The 19,091-nt window shown below is 40.0% G+C and overlaps 1 protein-coding gene across 1 annotated transcript; it reads left to right on the top strand.

Annotated features, from left to right (window-relative positions):
- Window positions 1-2,366: 2,366 nt before the first annotated feature.
- On the top strand, window positions 2,367-15,410 carry stk17al (serine/threonine kinase 17a like). The gene is made up of 7 exons (XM_053514797.1): window positions 2,367-2,763; window positions 6,698-6,910; window positions 10,902-11,046; window positions 12,090-12,216; window positions 12,324-12,372; window positions 12,627-12,806; window positions 13,982-15,410. The coding sequence occupies exons 1-7, from the start codon at window positions 2,651-2,653 to the stop codon at window positions 14,277-14,279; spliced, it is 1,125 nt and encodes a 374-aa protein (XP_053370772.1). The 5' UTR covers window positions 2,367-2,650; the 3' UTR covers window positions 14,280-15,410.
- Window positions 15,411-19,091: the final 3,681 nt, after the last annotated feature.

The raw sequence follows: 19,091 nt of genomic DNA, 5'->3' as shown, positions 1-19,091 counted from the left end.
GGCTTTGCCATTTGGGTCCTCTCTTGTTCTTGCTCTGTCTCGTTTGCAGAGGCAGGTCATGACCCTTTCTGACTCCCGCCCCGGTTATATGTCTGTCAGCTGGCTACCATCAACTCGCAGACAGACACACACTCACACACACACATTCCTGGGCATCTGATGATGAGGTGAAAGATTTTTTTATGCTGAACAGTAGTTGGTGTGACTAGCTTCACCAGGCTGTAAATATTTTGTGTTTTACAAACACTCATCACCTATTCTCTGTGTTTTTCCTTGGCTCTTATACACACTTATAAACATGTAGATAAGTGGCTACAAGCATATCCTTGTTTTAGCACTTCCTTCTGCCTAACTACACTTACCTCCACTTCCTAAAATTTTGTATTGAACAAAATTTCCAACTAAAGAACTAAAGCTAGAAAGAGAAATGAGATATATATTAAGGTTTATGTACATTTTCAATGTCCAAGAATTTGTATTACAGTCTGTCTTAGAGGGTACAGCTATATTTCGGACACTGGATAAAACCCTGCAATTAGAAATGCCTCTGTATTATGTTCGTCTACCATGTACCTATTATCACCGGTGCACTTTGTACACAATCACAATAAGCTCACTTCTTGCTATGTTTGTCATCAACCATCTATACCTTATCCATCAGTGGAAGGGGCCACAGCTGAGCATATTTCATTTGTCTGGAGGATCATTCTTAGCAAAACTTACAATGACATGATAGTAGTGTTTTTGCAATGCTGGTACAAATGCATCATGTGCACAAACTGCATCGGTTCAATGGTAGACAAAGCTAATCATTTTCCAAATACAGTCCGAGTTAATTATTCTCTAACTTTTAACTGTGTTGGTTTCCAACCACAAGACCAGTGGTAGCTGTTTATTTTGGGCTGGAGGACAGTTTCTCAGTAAAGGTAGTGACATGCATAAAAATCCCACCACTCGGTGCACTCGTATCAATGGCATACATTCAAACATGTCAGTGCCACTGCTGTGCTCAAAATGATCATGTATGCCATACAGACGTATACACATAACATTGGGTCAGTGTAATGATATGGCTGTTCTTATGAATAGATGGATGGGATAGAAGTGAGCTGACAAATAGTGCATAGCAACAGCCTATATTAATCTCATTGTGGTATGAGTACAGGTTTAAAAAAGGGAACGCATATAGATACTAAAAATATTATTGAATAATCTGGACTTCTATTTTTTAGAAGTAGCAAGAGCAGCTCTTTCTGTGAAAAATGAATGTATCTCTAAGCGGGGTCTCTCCAGGGATGCATGAATTATAACTCAGTTTGCAATTTTCTAATTTTGCTATGGTGGTGGAAATGAAAGTTACTGTGAATATAAATAACATTGCCTGGATTGCATTGACAGCATTATAATGAAGATGTGTTTTTTGATAGATAGATAGATAGATAGATAGATAGATAGATAGATAGATAGATAGATAGATAGATAGATAGAAGGTGTGTTCAAGTCAAACTGGGATCAGTGATTAAATTTCTTATCTCTTATTCCTGATCTTCATTCGTAGACATACAGTACAGCATTTTTCAAACATTTTTAAGAAGGCTATATGTCCATGAGTGACGACCCCAGTTAAGGGAGCTTGGAGCCCAGTGCAGTCATTCTTGTGAACATTCACAGAGTGAAACACCTGATCCTTGAAAATTGATAGACATCTTGTCACAAATCTGCAGGAGAAACGCAGCTGTCTATGGGAACTGTACACACAACCACTCACAAATACCCTTTGCACATAAGGAAGTCACCTGCGAGTTATTGTCACATCCCTGTATAGTCCTGATCCTTACTCCAAGCCATTTCCACAGGTTTGGGCCATTAAAGGAGTTCCTGGGAGGCCAGCGTTTTAGATGTGAAATAAGCAGTCCGATTATGGCTCTGCTGTACTGAAAACTTTTTAACTTGATGGTATCCAAGCACTATTGTGCATTAGTGTAGCAGGGGATTATATAGAGAAATAAAGGTACAGAGGTTTTACTTTCATAACTGCGTTCTGTTATTCACAATCAAGTCTGACTTGAACTTCTAGATATATAAATTTAAAGCAAAAACAAATTTAAGATTAGGATTTAACATACATTTTTAACATATATTTGTTAAAGAATAATATTTATTTTATTTTATGCAGCACATTGCACTGCATTCTTGTCCTCTCAGTGTTGAAAACTAAGTTGAACGTGAACCTCAAGAACCACGCGGTTAGGAACTTAACCCCGCCCCCCTTACAGCGATTGGCTGGTGAGGTACGTTGCCGCGTAGGGGGCGGGGTTATTGAAGTATTGTTCAGAGTGTTTGTGCTCGTGCTTAGATCTCGAGACTCATTAAAGCACTCAGAGCGCAGCTGGAGGTTTTATACCGCTGAGTCTTTAATTCAAAACAACAACTCAAAGAAAAATAGGAGAAAGGACAGGATTTTGGTTTGTCTCTGCTGACTTGAGTGTGAGCTTTTATGTAAACGGGTTTGGACTCTTAATTAATCCGGAACAGCTGCAGTGTATTTGGTGCAGGACGGTCTGCTCCTGATGGACTAAAGTCGTTCCCGATTTCAGTGATTAAACCGTGTTTGATTGTTTTGGTTTAAGTTGCCATTCTCGACGCAGCGATGTTGGACTCCGCCACCGTGAATAAGAACGGAATGGTGACCAAGATCCACACGCGGATCCGCACAGAGCAGTTTAAGACCAACTACGACCTGGTCGGTAAAGAGCTCGGCAGGTAAACCCCTATACTGCACTCTCTCGCGCTCTCACGCGCTTAATGATAAGGTCACAGTAAAGAGCGCGCGTGCTCACTGGGTCTAAGGAGATCAACGGAAATCGCGCGAGCGCTTGATGATTTTCATTTTAAACTTCTACAGAGTCTGCATGCTTTTTAAATGAATAAAATCCATACAGGTGGGGTAACTTTTCCTTTTTGGGTTAGGTTCTGTTAAATTATTTCATGTTAGGTTTAAGACATTTGTTCTTGTAGGTTTAGTAGTAATCTTAGATACCAATTTTAAAAGGTTAGATACCAATTTTAAAATATCAGTGTCACCTGGGAAAAAGGTGACCTAGATCACCTATGCTGCAAAAAAAAAAAATGAATAAATATAAACCTTAACTAGCCGTTTTTCTACTGAATGTGGTGTCACTGAGCTTTCCAATGATCCCAATATCACCCAACTGAGACTAACACTGGCTAAGTTACAGGTTCAAGATCACCAGGAAGTGGTGTGACATTTTTGGTGTGAAAACATGTCTGTGTAAACCTTTCCTGAAAGTCTAGAGAAAAGTGGTGCTAATTTTAATAATTTTTGGTCATATTTATGGCTTAGCGTTTAGTTCTCAGGTCAAAAAAAAAGGAAAAGAAAAAAGATTTATGTTCCATGTTGTGGACACTATTCCCTGTGGTGCAGCAATAAAAAGAAGAAAAGAACCAAGACAGCGAAAGCGAGAGTTGTATGCACTGGATGTTAATAATATATCTGAGATCCCGCATTCGCTATGGTTTTAGCATTTTCAGATAAGCACTATGTTAGGAAAATTCCAACTCTGGGTGTTAACGTATCAAGCATTTAATCAGACAGTAGTGTTTAAACTCCAGCAGGGCATTTCTCTGATGGATATCTACCAACAGATGGGTTTCAATTTATGGTCTAAAAAAGATGGTGATAAAATCTGTTTGCTTTCATAAATTCTTGGAATGCTTTTTCCCCCCCCCCACCGAATAAAAAACATTCATGACCCCACATGCATGTGTCACGGGTGCATAGTTCCTTATGTAATGCGTGTTATCTGATCTTCAGTTGAAAGAGAAGTCCCGATCTAAAGGGGAGATCGAGCTTCGTGATTGCAGACAGTCAAAATATCATGCCTTCCTGCACCCAAACACCACCTGCTTACTTGCATGTGACAAACACACATGCACTCATAGACTAGCCGTAAGGCTTCAGGCTGAGAGGACACCTCAGGTTACTTGTGTTTTGCACATTCTAAGCAGTCATTACTTTGATGTCTGCAGGAGAGTTCAGCAGTATGCTCATTTGCAGTTCGCTTTGAATAAATGGAAAGAGCGCATGGTTTCTTTTTTCGTCTGACAAAGAAATCTCTCGCTCTCTTCCTTATGTATTCTGAACTGTCCAGGCAATCAGATATCACTGGACAAAAAGAGACGGATTCCTCTGCAAGGATGGGCAATTCTTGCTTCATTTTTTCTAAATGATGTTATATATAAGTCATTGCAAGTGTCCTACTTTTGAGCACCGCATAGGATGCTGACCTAATTTGAGCTCTGACTTTTTTTTTTTTTTGGTTGAGTGTCATTTTAGGAATTTCCCTGAAGGGTTCTATGAAGGAGCTGATCCTGGCCTTGTTTTAACTTACTGATCAGGTACGGGAGTACGTCCAGGTTTTTAGAGAGAGGGTGATTGTTAAGAAGACAAAGTGCATGCATTTGTAGGATTTTATTTGTTAAGTGAGTATTTGGATGACAAATAGGAATAAGTGATGACAGTCCAGTTAGAGATGTGAGTTAAGGTAGCTATAGTTGTAGTCATTGCTGTAGTCTTGAAGGGGTTATTTCCCAGCCTATTATAATGGACATTAAGTTGTCTGTTGGTGTATGCTTCGCCATGGCCATCTGACTGTCCATTGATTTATAATGACATGGCCATTCAACTGCTCTATCTGTTGTTTTGGCCGCTGAGCTGGCCATTGCTGTGGCTGTCGGTTTGTTCATTGCCATGGCCATTGCTTTACCCTTGTAGTGTCCAATGCCATGGCCTTTCCATTCTTGTATCCATTGCCATAGCTGTATATACTGCCATAGCCATTTTGTTGGCCATTGCTATATCTATTTCTGTGGCCATTGGCCTGGCCATCGCTGTGTCAACTGTGCTTTCAATTGCCAGAGGCATTGGGGTAGTCATTGGAGTGGTTATTACTACTGTATGCCATGTCCCCTGGGTTGTTCATTGCTGTAGGCATGTCTATTGTTTTTACCACTGCCGTTTGGGTTGCTACTCTCATTTCAATTATGAAGGTTTATTTTAAAGGTGGCAAGTTGTTTAGGTGATGAATTTAACAGTGTTTGCTAAGAGTAAGGAGAGGCATGCATGATTGCATTTATATTTTTTCAGTCTTCTGTTTCAGCACACACACACACACCCGCAGACAAGCATGTTAAAGAAGAAGAAAAAAAATAGAGGACAAGTGTCAGTGTCGGTTTAGTTTCGTGCAGGATTTATAACCACTGCTGCATCTGGGTCGTGAAACCACAAAGTGTGTTTCCTGTCTGCATAGTGAATGAAAACATCCTTTTAAACCTTTTAAGGTGGCAGATCAGTGATACTACAGGGCAAATGAGGACACTAAAAATATATACACAATTTTTCTATAACTGTAAAAAAAAAAAATGCACAACTACAACAGATGGTGAATTAGTAAAGAATGCACCCTGTGATGCTTTCGCATGGTGATTATGGTGACTTATGATGGTCAGGGTTGTTCCCTTCGACCTTTTTCGTCACAACACAGCATTCTTCTTTTGTGTTAAAGCCTACATGATGGGATGCACCAAGAAATGGGTGCACTATTAATCAGTAGCGTGTACTGGGTGGTCTGTTGTGTCACCTACCACCCACATGCACACACTGTGCACCATACACACTATAGTGCATCTTATTGTGAGGCTTCCTAAAAAGGTGGAGTTACAAGCAAATTGTCCTTTTTTTTTTTTCTTCTTTTTTTTTTGGCTGCTGGACAAACTAGTGGCCCGGACATTGTGTGTTTAGTGTATGTGTGTGGGGGAAGCCATGAGCTGACTCTCTTGAAAGTAATCGCTGAAGTGTGGGCTGGAGAGCTGATGTAGGGAATGACCCTGAGAGAGAGAGACCCAGAATGGCTCAAGTGCCTTAAATGATAAGAGGCTGGTAATGTCTGACTCTCTTCTGATTATCAACTTTCTGAAACCGTGAGAGCAATTTCAAGGTTAGTGATGGCACTGAGAATTTTTCTTTGTACACATCACAAGAAGGAAATGCCTGGTCAGCTTGTGACATCAGAGGCGTGCAGATTTTCTTTAGCGCTTATTCATGAAGACGACCTAAGCGACAGGCGTGAGTCATCGTGGTCAGCCGGAGCCGCTTATTGCCTGTCGTGTGGGGAAACGTCTTCTGCTGGGGCAGCTCTGATGAGACGCTTTCCCAAACACACAAAATGTCAACCTTTTATAGGCCAATACAAGAGAACTTTGAAACGTAAATCGCCAGGAAATTGCTCGGAAATTCAGAAATTCAGATTCCCACAGCATGTAGCAAAAATGTTTTAGGTACACTATTGTGTTATAGAAGATTACATCAATCCTGCATACAAGTGTGCCTTACCTCTAATAACCTGATTCAGTATTTGCATACTGACATGTGATTGGCTCGGATATTTTATGATGCAATAACTTAAGCTTCTTCTAATCTCAGTTCTTTCTTACAACAAAGAAACTCTTGCCATGTTTTCATTTTAATTATTATTCATATACTTTATCATATGAAAGATATTATGATTTTTTAAATACATATTTTAAAGTAATATACAAACAAAAGGTAACTAGAGGTTACTAGACTATGATCACTAATCCGCTTTCTCTCTTTCTTTCTCTCTCTCTTTTTTCCCAGAGGGAAGTTCGCTGTGGTAAAGAAGTGTGTGGAAAAGGCCACAGGGAACGAATACGCCGCCAAGTTCCTGCGCAAACGGCGGAAGGGTGAGGACTGCCGCGCTGACATCCTGAACGAGATCGCCGTGCTGGAGGCAGCCAAGGCCAACCCGTACATAGTGGGGCTGCACGAGGTGTACGAGACCAGCTCCGAGATCATCCTGGTGCTCGAGTGGTAAGTTCCTCATACACACATTTTGGTAAAATGATGCTTAGTGCACTGTATATCACAGTACGTTATAGGCCACAAACGTTTGATTGTAATTCGACCTGTAATTTAGCAACACCTACACCATCAGCTCTAAAGGAGGGCTAATGGAATGGTTTTCACCCTAGGAACCATTTCTGGTGGTTTATGAATTACATTTATTATACGTGTGTATTTGTGTGTGTTGAAACTCTGATGAGACGAGTTGTTGTTTCAACTAAACCAACATCAGGATTAAGTGAATTGCTAACCTTAAAATCACCTCTCGCTTATGAGAATGTTGTGTTCTTGCATTTTTTCCCCCCATCTTAAGTTTGTTCAGGTAACAACTACACACACACACACACACACAAAAAAAAGAATTGGGTCATAAGTGAGAGAAAGCAAGAGACACTGTGAAAGAAAGCGAGAAACACTGACCGAGCGTGAGAGAGAGAGAGAGACTAAGACTTGGGGAGAGAAACGGAGAGGCAGAGGGAGATGCGCGTAGACAGGAGTGAGAGAGATCGCCAGAGTCCTTTTCATTCGCCATTTCTTCTCTATTCCTCCTCTGTGAAGGGAGAACTTGCAGAACATAACCTCGAGTTCAGACTCTAAATGGCGTCAGACTGCAGATCTGATGCCTATCTATAAACGAGACTCTAATTAACCCTGAGAAACATTTCCCGAAATGCCTCCTCCTGCCCGTTTCTCTCTCTCCCGAGCATCTTCTTTGTTCGAATCCTCTTTATTGTAATTTTACATCAGGGTTTTTTTTCTTTGTGGCTTGTCGTGTCCCTGATTGTCAACGCTGCAACACTTTCACAAACTGACGCACGCAAGAACAACGGATGCTGGTCAGGGGTTTTAAGAAACGCTCGATTGCATCTGCGCCTGAGTCTCGGCAGCACTTCCTGTGCACAGTTCATGAGCTTCTGCTGCAAATCAGCTGTACTTCAGTTAACCAGCCTGACGTAGGCGTCACACACCATGACATGTCATTGCCTTATTAGGAAATTCTTCTGGTTAATCATTCATTTTGACTCAAGGTTTATCTGGGCTTCATCATCCTAACCGCTCTTACACGTCATCATTTGCTCTATTTTTCCTGTTCTGTATTATCTTGTCTTTCTCATTTCTTTTCTTTCTTTTTTTTTAAGCCCTAAGGCACATATACAACCTGCCAGTTCGGTGATATTTTAGTTTATAATGAAGCTTCCGTCTTTCTGTTTAGTCTTGCATGCTGGGACAAAGCCATTTTTCCTCTTCTTTAACACTTTTACTTATTTTTATTTTTTTTTTTGGCTCCATCTGCTTCTTTTCTATGACAAAGGAATGAGAAAGAAAAGAGCAGGAGATGCAAAGAAACTTTTTTTTTTTTTTTCCATTTCCTGTGGCTTTTCTAGCTAGTCTTTAACCAGGGCTCTAAAAACAGAGCAGAAAGCACATACACACATATCTACACACATATATATACACACACACACAAGCCTGCAGCCACAACCACATCCTCAGTACTGAGTACTAAGCGCAAACCCAAGTGATGTGACACCGTCAGTATTGCACACTTTTTACCGTTTAAACTGAGAGCAGAGGCGAAGATTTACAAGAAACGACCAAAATGTCATCAGTTATGTCATGAAAACCATAGCTGCTGCTTTAATTTTTCATTTCTTCTTTTCCATCTTAGATCACCCCTTTTTTTTTTTTTTTTAGCTAACTTTTAACAAACACAAATATAACAGTGCAGTATAGACAGTCGATTCTATTCGATTTTCATTGTGATTTTTAATAATGATCAGGTTAATAACATTAAATTTTTCTGATTTGCCATGGCACTCAAACAGTTATATTTCTTACATGTTTTAAAGTATTAAAAAAACTACTAAAAGTACTTTAATAAACATTAAAATGTTGTTTAACATGTGTTACTGATTGTATGAGACCTGACATTTAAACAAAGCAATTTTTTAAAAAACACTCCAGTCCACTAGGTGGCAATATTGCACCAATCACCCATAAACTCGAAAAGAAGAGGAATACTTTCTTAAAATTCGAGTATTTGCGAAAGATAAAAGCTATTTCATAAAGAATCGGTTGGGAATCTAAAACTGATTCAACGATTCAGTTAAATCTCGCTGCTCTAGTACATAAGTACGAACATATTTCACAGAGTAATGAGAGAAATATTCTCTTGTTAAAAATAAAGATGGCCTGGTGTAAACTTTGGACGTACACAAAGCATAAAAAACACATTGTAGAATTGTTTGCTTTTTGTTTATTTAATTACGAATAAAAGGGAACACGAGAACTGACAATATATTTAATAAACTGCAGTAGTAATGTTTAGTTTACACACGTACAAGATGTTGTGCTTTCAGGTTTTCCTTGGCTTAAAACCTAAAGTCTAGCCATTTTGGATTGATGAGAATATTAAACAGCTCTGTTACGACAATCCCTCTTTATTGTCCAAGCACAGGGTCCGCTCACAGCTCGTTTCACCTTCTGTTCTCCGGTGTGTTTGTCCACCTGAGAACCTGCGAGTCAAACGGCACCAGGTCAAAAATGCACCTTGAAAGAGTTGTGTTCGTGTGCCCGGTTTCCGCTTCTCCTGCTCACGCGCTCATTATGTTTGTTCGGAATCGAACACCAACATTGTCGCGCATTGTCTAGTTTCCCCATTTGTCAAGCTTTTCCCAGTGCACTGCCTGCGGGCTGTTGAAAGTGCGTGCAAGACTGAGACCGAGATCTAATTAACTCTGAGCTGATGGTCGCTCTGATAAGCCACACTCAGTTCCCCAATTATTTACACAGCTGGCTTTCAGAGTTGTGTAACAAATTAAGTGTACAATGTATACACACACGCGTGCGCACACACATACAAACCCAGGGAAACACACGAAAATCTGAAAATCCCACGCACTTCGCTGAGCTGTGAATAGTTGAGACTTGACAAGCAAGTTTAATAATGGTGCTTATTTTTCCCCTCTGTTTTTCTTCCCAATTTGGTTTTGGCATTTCCTGTGAACTGACAGACAGACAGGGTGAAGCTAAATACGTGCTCCCTCCAGGATACATTTTTACACCGTGGCTAATGCTACATCTTGTTTTATATACCCAAGGTAGTGGATGAGCCAGAGAGAGGAGGTACAACATCCCTCTTAACAACCTTGGTAACAGCTGATGGGGCTCGGACACGTTTCTGTGCTATGAAGCCGCTCTCTTTCTGTCCCGTCTTAAAGACGCAACTGCATTTATTCAGATTTAAAGCTACAGCCCTATCAGTAGTCAAGCCCAAGTGGTTTTACATGTCTCCTTGCCTGGGTTTGAGATTTACATCGGTTTGATCACAGTCTTGACTCGACTCAGTTGTCATGTGTGGTCCGAAATGCACTTCTGCGTATTAAAGTCCACAAATCCGCTATAAATCTGTCTTATTTGGAGCTGAGAGCTCGTGATTTATGGATGCGATGTCTGCAGGATTGGCCTTCGTGTCTGGTTCCGTATTATTTCCCTGCCAAGGGTATCCGGAGATGTTATGCAATTCGAAACGTGTGCAAGTGTGTTTGAGTGCGTATGGGGTGATGTTCTGCTGCCAGAAAAGCCACAGCGTTCTAATGTTCTTGACACTCAGTCCTGGTGGGTTTGCACATTTATTGAAAGAATTTGTGAATCTGTGAATGAAGTAAACGGTGAGTCAGTATGAATGATGAGTGCAGAGGATGTTAGTCATGCACTGACAGTATTTCTTAAATATTTCTCAAATGTATTTCCGAGTATTCTGTATGTTCCTTAAATTACAAACCACTACCTGAGACATCGTTCTTTAGTAGGGATTAAAGTATGGAAAAAAACTTGTGGAAACAGTTGGCTGATAAATTGTGATTAATTTAAACTAAAAAGATTTGTTTTAAGATCGATTCGGCTATAAATTCCAATAATGGCATTAATTCTCTATTGTCTCTTCCGTGTGTTTCAGTGCTGCCGGAGGAGAAATCTTCAATCAGTGCGTGGCCGATAAGGATGAGGCCTTCACGGAGAACGATGTCATCCGGCTGGCCCGGCAGATTCTAACAGGCGTAGCTTACCTTCATCGCAACAACGTCGTTCACTTGGACCTGAAGGTGGGTAAAATCACTTTGTGGTACAGACCAGTATTTTGTGTATAAAGATTTAAAGGTCCCATATGTTGCTGTTTTTTTGAAAAGTTAACACACGTCTCTCAAAGTGTGTGCGTTAATGCTCCAGCTGAAATATCCCTCGGATGATGCATTTTTCATATTTCGCTTCTCCCCCGAATGAGATGTTTTAGTGATGTTTAGCTCCTGTTCCACGCCCATACGGCGCTGATCAACAAGTCGGGGAAAGCGATCTTCTTATATGAGGTCACAATATGTGGGACGATCTAATTGGAGACACCTCTAAAAGTGGTCACCTCTGATTTTTGCATAATAAGTGCCCTTTAAGTTACATAACACACTGAGGCAGCAATTTAAGATGAAGCAGATCCAGGGTCTCGTAAAAATTTTTATTTTATTTTTATTTTTTTTTACTGCTGGCTTTTATGCAGCAAGTCCATTTATTTTTCTTTTAAAAGCTAAGAGGTTGTACTCCATGCCATTAAAGTCTGGTACAAAAAAGCAAAGCAATAAACCTGCCCGATTTGCGGCAGGTATTGATTTATTGTAAAAGATTGGGCTTATCAGATGTCCAAAAGTGTTCCATGACACGTTTTAGGCAGCAGAGTTTAAGAAAGGGTCACGTACCGAAAGGCTTATACAGAGGAAAAAGTTGCATCTCATCCTTAAGTAATTTATCAGCTGTATTTAGTCGGAGCGGCCAAAACCACAGGTCACTGGTAAATAGATGAGTAAAAGTAAAAGCGCACGCTAAAATAGGCCAGGGAATTTATAAAGCTAGGCTGATTTATTAGCTGGTGCAGATGTTTCGGAAAAATCCCTTTCACAAGACCCTTTGTTCTCAGGAAGTGTTTTAGTTCGTTGTACCAGTCGATCATTTTTGCTTAAAAGCATTTTTCTTTCCAAATAATTCCATAACAAACTGAGGAATTTAAAACCCTGTCTGTCTGAAGTACCAGAAATTGATTGCTTATTGTTCCATGTGGACATTAGTATTTACACCTCGTGTTTGTTTTTTTCTGTTCCAGCCTCAGAACATTCTGCTAACCAACTCTCAGCCCCTCGGTGACATCAGGATCGTTGATTTCGGTCTGTCTCGGCGTGTGGACAACACATCAGAAGTGCGTGAGATCTTGGGAACTCCAGAGTATGTAGGTGAGTCAGTCGGGTTTTATCAGCTTTGCGTTATCTGCAGCGCGAATGAAGGTCATGAGGAAGTACAGATCAGAAATAAAAGTCTGATTTCCCTTTTTCACCCGCAGCCCCTGAGATCCTGAGCTACGAACCGATCACGACAGCAACAGACATGTGGTAAGTAAGAACTGTGTGTGTGCGTGCGTGCGTGTTTGTGTGTACATTAAGTGCTTTATGATGTCAGTTCAACTGATAAGGCTTGTAGCGTGCAATGCATTTCAATAAATATTTCAAAATCTATTGCTGCTTATCATTAAACCAGGTTTGTGTAACACAGTTCCCACAGCTGCCAGGATACATGACGAAGTAAAATGTTCAGCACAGACACGTATGACTGAGCATAACGCACCTATTTTTTCCATGTCGTATAGGAGCATCGGTGTGCTGACGTACGTGATGTTGACTGGCGAGTCTCCTTTCCTGGGTGAGGACAAGCAGGAGACGTACCTGAACATCTCCCAGGTCAACGTCGACTACTCACAAGACGTCTTCCACGGGATCTCGAGCCTCGCCGTGAACTTCATCCAGACGCTGCTCCACAAAAACCCTAGGTATGCCGAGAAAAAGCACGTTTAAAGATCTCTGCTTATTTTCAGGACACGCATCAGTTAAATCAGCAAGTAGTAACGGGACTTGGTAGACTGTCTCTGTCCTCATTGCATAAATGTTGCCAAATGGGTAAATCTGGATTTAAGGGTAACAGCCAGCTAACTTACTGGCCCTGCCACGTTCCCATGTTTGTCTGGTGCCTGTCTGACGCACAGCACCGGCCATGCTGGCTCTGGCGCAAGTGACTGATGGCAGCCCAGATCTGTCACCATGCTGGCTCCATGAGGAATGATGCAGCCCATGCCTCAGCACTCACTAAAACTTTAGAGCCACAGATCATCAGTGATATGAGAGGAAAATGAGAGGCTAAATAAAAGCTGGGTGGAAAAATTCCTTCATGTGCAAGTAATCCCAAAGAGAAGGAAAATCCTCTGGAGAGGGAGGAAAGGAGGGCTAGGTTTTTGTCCAACTGCTGGAAAATGGCTTGTGAAAAATCTAAATTGACAATTTGACAAAAATAATCATCATGAAGAATGATTGTTCAAGTCAAACCAGGACTTGAGCTGGAATTTCTTAAGCACAGTACAGTTATGAGACTAGGCCACAGTAAAACATTTTAAAAACGTCCGAACGAATTACGATCTTGGCCGAGGTGCGTAACCCCCAATTCTTAAAAATTGACATGACTTGTCAGCGATTTGTCTGCAGCAACTGTACACACAATCATTCACAAACGCTACAGGAACTGGGAGCTCATGTCACATTCCAGTACATTACAGTACTTACCTCGTTCCAAGCCATTTCCACCAGTTTGGACACATGGAAAGGAGTTAATGGGAGGCTGGTGATTCAGACATGAAGCAGGCAGTCCCATCATGTCTCCTGTCTACCTTGATGGTATCCAAGCACTAGTGAAACGCAGGGATAAATGCATTAGTGTAGTAGGGGATTATATAGGGAGATAAAGGGTTTTCACTTTCATAACTGTGTTCTGTTATTCTGCACAATCAAAAATCCTGGTTTCACCCGAATGCCTCTTTTAATAAAAAAAATAAATAAATAATAAAGCACATTTCATAACGTACAGTAATGCATTGAAAATGGAGAAAATAATTTTTACAATTTGAAGATGAATACTTTCTAATGATTTCATATGAACCTTATTCCCTTTGTTTAGAGAGCGATCCACAGCAGACGAGTGCCTACATCACCCCTGGTTAAACACCGACCCTCACGCCACCACAACCTCCTCTTCCTCTCCCACCACCACCACAACCACAACAACACTGGACGAGCAGGAAACCAGCCAATCAGAATCCGAGCCTGAGAGTCCTGACTCATCTCCCGAGCTCCCTGACATCCCGTTGTATTCCACGTGTCCCGGACAAGGGGACCTGAAAACCGGCCGGGACACTTTTATTTTCACCGAGCCGTTCCCTACTCGCCCCGAAATGCAGCAGGAGTTGATCTGTTAAAGTGACAGCCATGTTGTCTAATCACAAAGGAGCTCAGTTTGGGGCGGCAGGTTAAGAAAAGACACTGGTGTGAGCTGGCCCATTCAGGTGTTTTTGGCTCTGGTGGTGTGTGTTTGTGTGTGATATTTAGATATGCACTTGAGAAGTGCCGTTTAACAAGACCTCACAGTAACTGCAAATTGATTATAATTTTATTATTATTATTATTGTAAAAGGTTAGTTTCTGGCTGCACGCACTCCACGCACACACACACGCGCATCAGTGTAAATAGATGCTTTTGTGGTTACTGAGTGTATCTTGGTCTGCTGGTCGGAATTGAATTGTGGGTCCTGGAAATCCATATCCAGAGAGCTGAACTCGCAACACCAATGAGATCAAAGACGACAGGTAGACATTTGATAAGACGGCCATCTACCTGCTTCAAGACGGATACTGAGGTGTAAGCTCGGACCCTTCACCGACAGAACGTTTGATTGAGTAATTCTCTTGGGACACTTCCAAGTTGGGAATTGTAGCTTCTTATTCTTTCTTACAGCACTTTTTAAAAAAAGAAATGGCAAATTTGCCAAAGACTTTGGTTCAGATGAGCACAGTTTAAAATTTAGTGTCCCCACATGTACGTGTCCACACTCCATCACTGTAACCTCTGCGTGTATCACCGTCTCACGTGCCACAAACACCCACTTCTTCTGTTCCAGATTTAAGGAGGTTTTGCTGTGGTTGCACAAGTTTAATTGTATAGTACTTATGTTTTACATGCCTTTTTTTTCCTTCTATTCTTTCTGTCTTTTTTTTTATGTAATATTTTCATGCTCTCTAGAGAGAAAATTGGCATTCTCACAAGATATGGTTACATTGTCTTGGTCTGTAAAATGTCTCTGTGTCTCTGAATGTCAGGGTTGGAAAGAATTTGAATTAGATTTTTAAGCGACTCAACGATCATCGCCAATTTTCTGAAAAATCCATATGGGGTTTGTGGGAGACGAATACATTTTGAGGAGTGTATATATGAAAAAGAATTTTGTTTTAAGATGGACTATTGTGTAAAATAAGTATTTTTCTATTTTTTTTCTGTTGTATTTGATAATATTGAATATGTAAGAAAATATAAAGATTATCTTAATTTAGAATTTTATGTTTCCTATTTGCTTGTGACAGGTTTGCACTTGTGTTCACTGGACCATCACTTGATGATGGGGTCCGATATTATTGGCATTGCTGGCAAAGTATTGAATAATAATAAATGTGCATTTTTGTATTAAAACTGTGTTTTTTGTTTCTTCCTTCTGATTTGTGTCCAGGTTCTGGAACTTTATCTCTGTTAAAGAGAACATGAATACATTATTCAGGTTAAAGATGTATCTTTGTAAAACATACATATACAGTAGGTCTCCTGCTAGAGATGTGCATTAGACTTGGAAATCCTTACATTTAAAAATAATAATAATAATAATAATAATTTTTTATTCATTAAGGCATAGGTTCTGCCAGTGTTTCTCAGCTTGTGATGCCCGGCCCTGTATATAGTGTTTTCTTTGCTCTATTACACCCACTTTAAGTCAGAAAAGACTGTTAATTGGCTAATTAGAATTAAAAGTGCTGTTAAAATGTGGAGGCCAGGGGGTCCTCCAGGACCAGAGTTAAGCCATACCCACTATAAATCCAAATTTGAATACAGATCAAGAGAATATATTGTTACAATAATGTATCCAATGTATTTTTAAAGATCCCTAAGGGGTGAGCTAGGGTTACGGTTTGTAGCAAGGAAAAACTCCCTGGGCCAACATGATGGATTCCCTCTAAAGAGGTCTTGCTTTGCTGGGTGACAACAGATAATTTTAAATAGTTATCATATAAATAAATCTACTGAACACACTATACAAATCAGTTATAAGGTTGCATAAATGGGGAATTTGGAGGCTGGGTTGGTGGTCTTGGGCTCTTTGATAGCTGGGCCCCGTGTGCAGCGAGCTGTGGTGCACTGGGTGTTCTGGTGCCTTTTTATCATGGCAAGCATTACATTTTTCTGGCATAAGCATTTCAGTGTAAATTACAGTATACTGTATATGGTTGTGTACGTGACAAATAAAATTAGAATTCGATTTTGAGATCACACCAAATGGGCTAGCATTTGGTCCCTGTGAGCATGGGTAAGTGTGGGGTGATCCTGTCAACAGTTGCTGGTGATAAATTAAGTTCTTTGTTCTATAAAACCTGCCGAGTCCGTCTGGGCATAGAGTCGAAATGATGCAAGCATGTCTTAATACTTTTGGCCACCACTGTATATATACAAAATGTACATCCCATTCCAGATGGTTGTTCCTCCACTTGTTTGGAAAGGCTGTTGGGTTTTGTGTTCATTCAGTTATTAGGACATTAGGGAAGCACAGGGATGCAGTTCATCCCAAAGTAATGGTCAGATGTCCTCTGATACTTTTGGTGATATAGTGTGTGTACTGTATTTTTGGTATGAAACTTGATATAAGGATAAGCCCATTTGCCCACAAGAGCCAGTTATGGGAATTGTCCTGTATACCTCTAGGGCAATGAGTTTTTAATCTTGCGAACAAATTACTGATTAATCTGGAAATCTATCTACAGCCTGATTAGCCAAAGTTAACCAGAAAGCTACAGGAAATTCCATCCTGTAAGAACACAAATAGTCACAGCACTGACATGATCTGTGCCTGTCTGTTTATTCGCACTCTCGTGGAGGCTTCACACACTCATACAGACAAAGTCAAACAATAGTAAAGCCTGCAATCAATTTCTGCTTTAATGCGCTTTTCCTGCAAACTTCGGCTCTTCTCCAATGTCTAAACACACGGGTCTCAGGAGTTTCCTTTTCCCAGAAGAAAAGAAGGAACGTCCTGCTGTTTTGCAGTCTGGAATGTGAACATTGTGATGCTTTCTCTCTCTCTCTCTCTCTCTCTCTCTCGCCATTTCCACTTTCATGCTCTATTTTAATATCCTTGTTTTAAAGGACTGAAAATAAACTGAAAATGGTTTAAGTCTTAAACGTAGTTTCTTTCATTTTCTTTTGTTGGTTAATTCTGCCTCATGTAGTCATGGAAAATTTTCCAATGACAGATCTTTAGAAAGCTGAAAGCTGTAACCAAAGTTGGTTTCTTTTACATAACAGGAAAAAAAAAAAGAAAGAAAAGATTTCAGCTTCAGAATGAAAGCCTATTTAGCTTAGCTAGCACCATTTCTCCACAGAAACATATTTTAGAATGCTCTGTAAATAAATATAAATGCATTTACAAGCAAATAAAATAAAATAAAAAAATAATTTTATAAAATAAAATATTATAATCTTATCAAACTATGGTTATATGAATAAAAAAATAATAAAAAAGCTGACAGTTGGAAAGCTAGTTAAATAGCTAGCAAACCCGAGTGATTAGCTAAGGCTAAGGCTAATCACTCAGGTTTGCTAGCTATCTAACTAGCTATCTCACTATGTAGTGTTAGCTTTTCTTTTTTTTTTTCAGCAGTGATGGTTATCTGTTCTATGTTAATATTGGGCAGATTTTGTTGTGTTTGCCTTGAAATATATTAAGTATACAATATTAATATATATTAAGTATACAATATTAATATATATTAAGTATACAATATTAATTAATACAGTCTTTAGTGGAGTCTATAAATAGTGTCTTATTAAGTACAGTATACAGTATGTATGGTAACTACAGTATATACAGTACCAGGGCGGGCATAGTGGCTTAATAACTTGCACTGTGGCATTGCGCCTCCAGGGTCCAGGTTCGATTCCCGCTACTGGGTCTGTGCACATGGAATTTGCATGTTCTCCCCATGCTTGTTCGGTTTCCTCTGGGTACTCTGGTTTCCCTCCACAGTCTAAAGACATGCAGATTAAGCTAATTCCCAAATATTCCCGAAAGGTTCCCAAATAGCCCGTATTGTGTCAATGACAACCGGTCGTCGAGCTGGCAACTCGAACTCCCTAAAGTAACTGCCACATAAACGAAAGATATATCTCTAGAGGTGTCAAGTAACGAAGTACAAATACTTTGTTACCTTACTTAAGTAGAAATTTTGGGTATCTATACTTTACTGGAGTAATTATTTTTCAGCCGACTTTTTACTTCTACTTCTTACATTTTTATGCAATTATCTGTACTTTCTCCTCGTTACATTTTAAAAATAGCCTCGTTACTCATATTTTATTTCAGCTTGTCATTCAAGAAAAAAAACAAAAAACAAAAAAAACATCCGGATAAACCGCGCCATCCGGATGGAGCAAATTTGATTGTGGTTTGATGAGAAGTATAAACATACCATTCCGACACCCTATTGGTTGGTACGCGATCCATCGCATCTGCACATGACGTCACGTCACTATTTTATTCAAGGGCGTTTAAATAAAATAGCATTTTCGGTTGATAAGGTTCAGGTGATACAGTAAGTAGACGAAGATGTCCGTAATAGAGACTCAAGATTCGAGTGAAATGTCACAACCAAGCACCAGTGAGGAAGGTAACAGCACCAGGAAAGTAACAGGAATGATAAATATATTTTTTTTTCTGGATTAATCATTCATTCTGACAGCACTAATGTTTATTGTAGAGAACCATACTAGGGTAATTGTAACTAAGCCTGCCCTGGGTACACTAATTTTCTTGTATGTTTCCCTCACAGATTCCTGCAGCTAAGCTTGGATATACATTTACATTCCAATAAAGGTTATCGATGACATGCCTCTGAAGTCTGACTTTTTGCACCATTAAAATATTTATAGGCAACTAGTTATCATATCTTCTTCTCCATAAAACATGTTAATGCTC

This window comes from Clarias gariepinus, chromosome 16 (assembly GCF_024256425.1).
Source record: "Clarias gariepinus isolate MV-2021 ecotype Netherlands chromosome 16, CGAR_prim_01v2, whole genome shotgun sequence".
NCBI lineage: Eukaryota > Metazoa > Chordata > Actinopteri > Siluriformes > Clariidae > Clarias > Clarias gariepinus.
The sequence above is the reverse complement of the archived record's forward strand: the minus strand, read 5'-3'. Positions and strand labels throughout refer to the sequence as shown.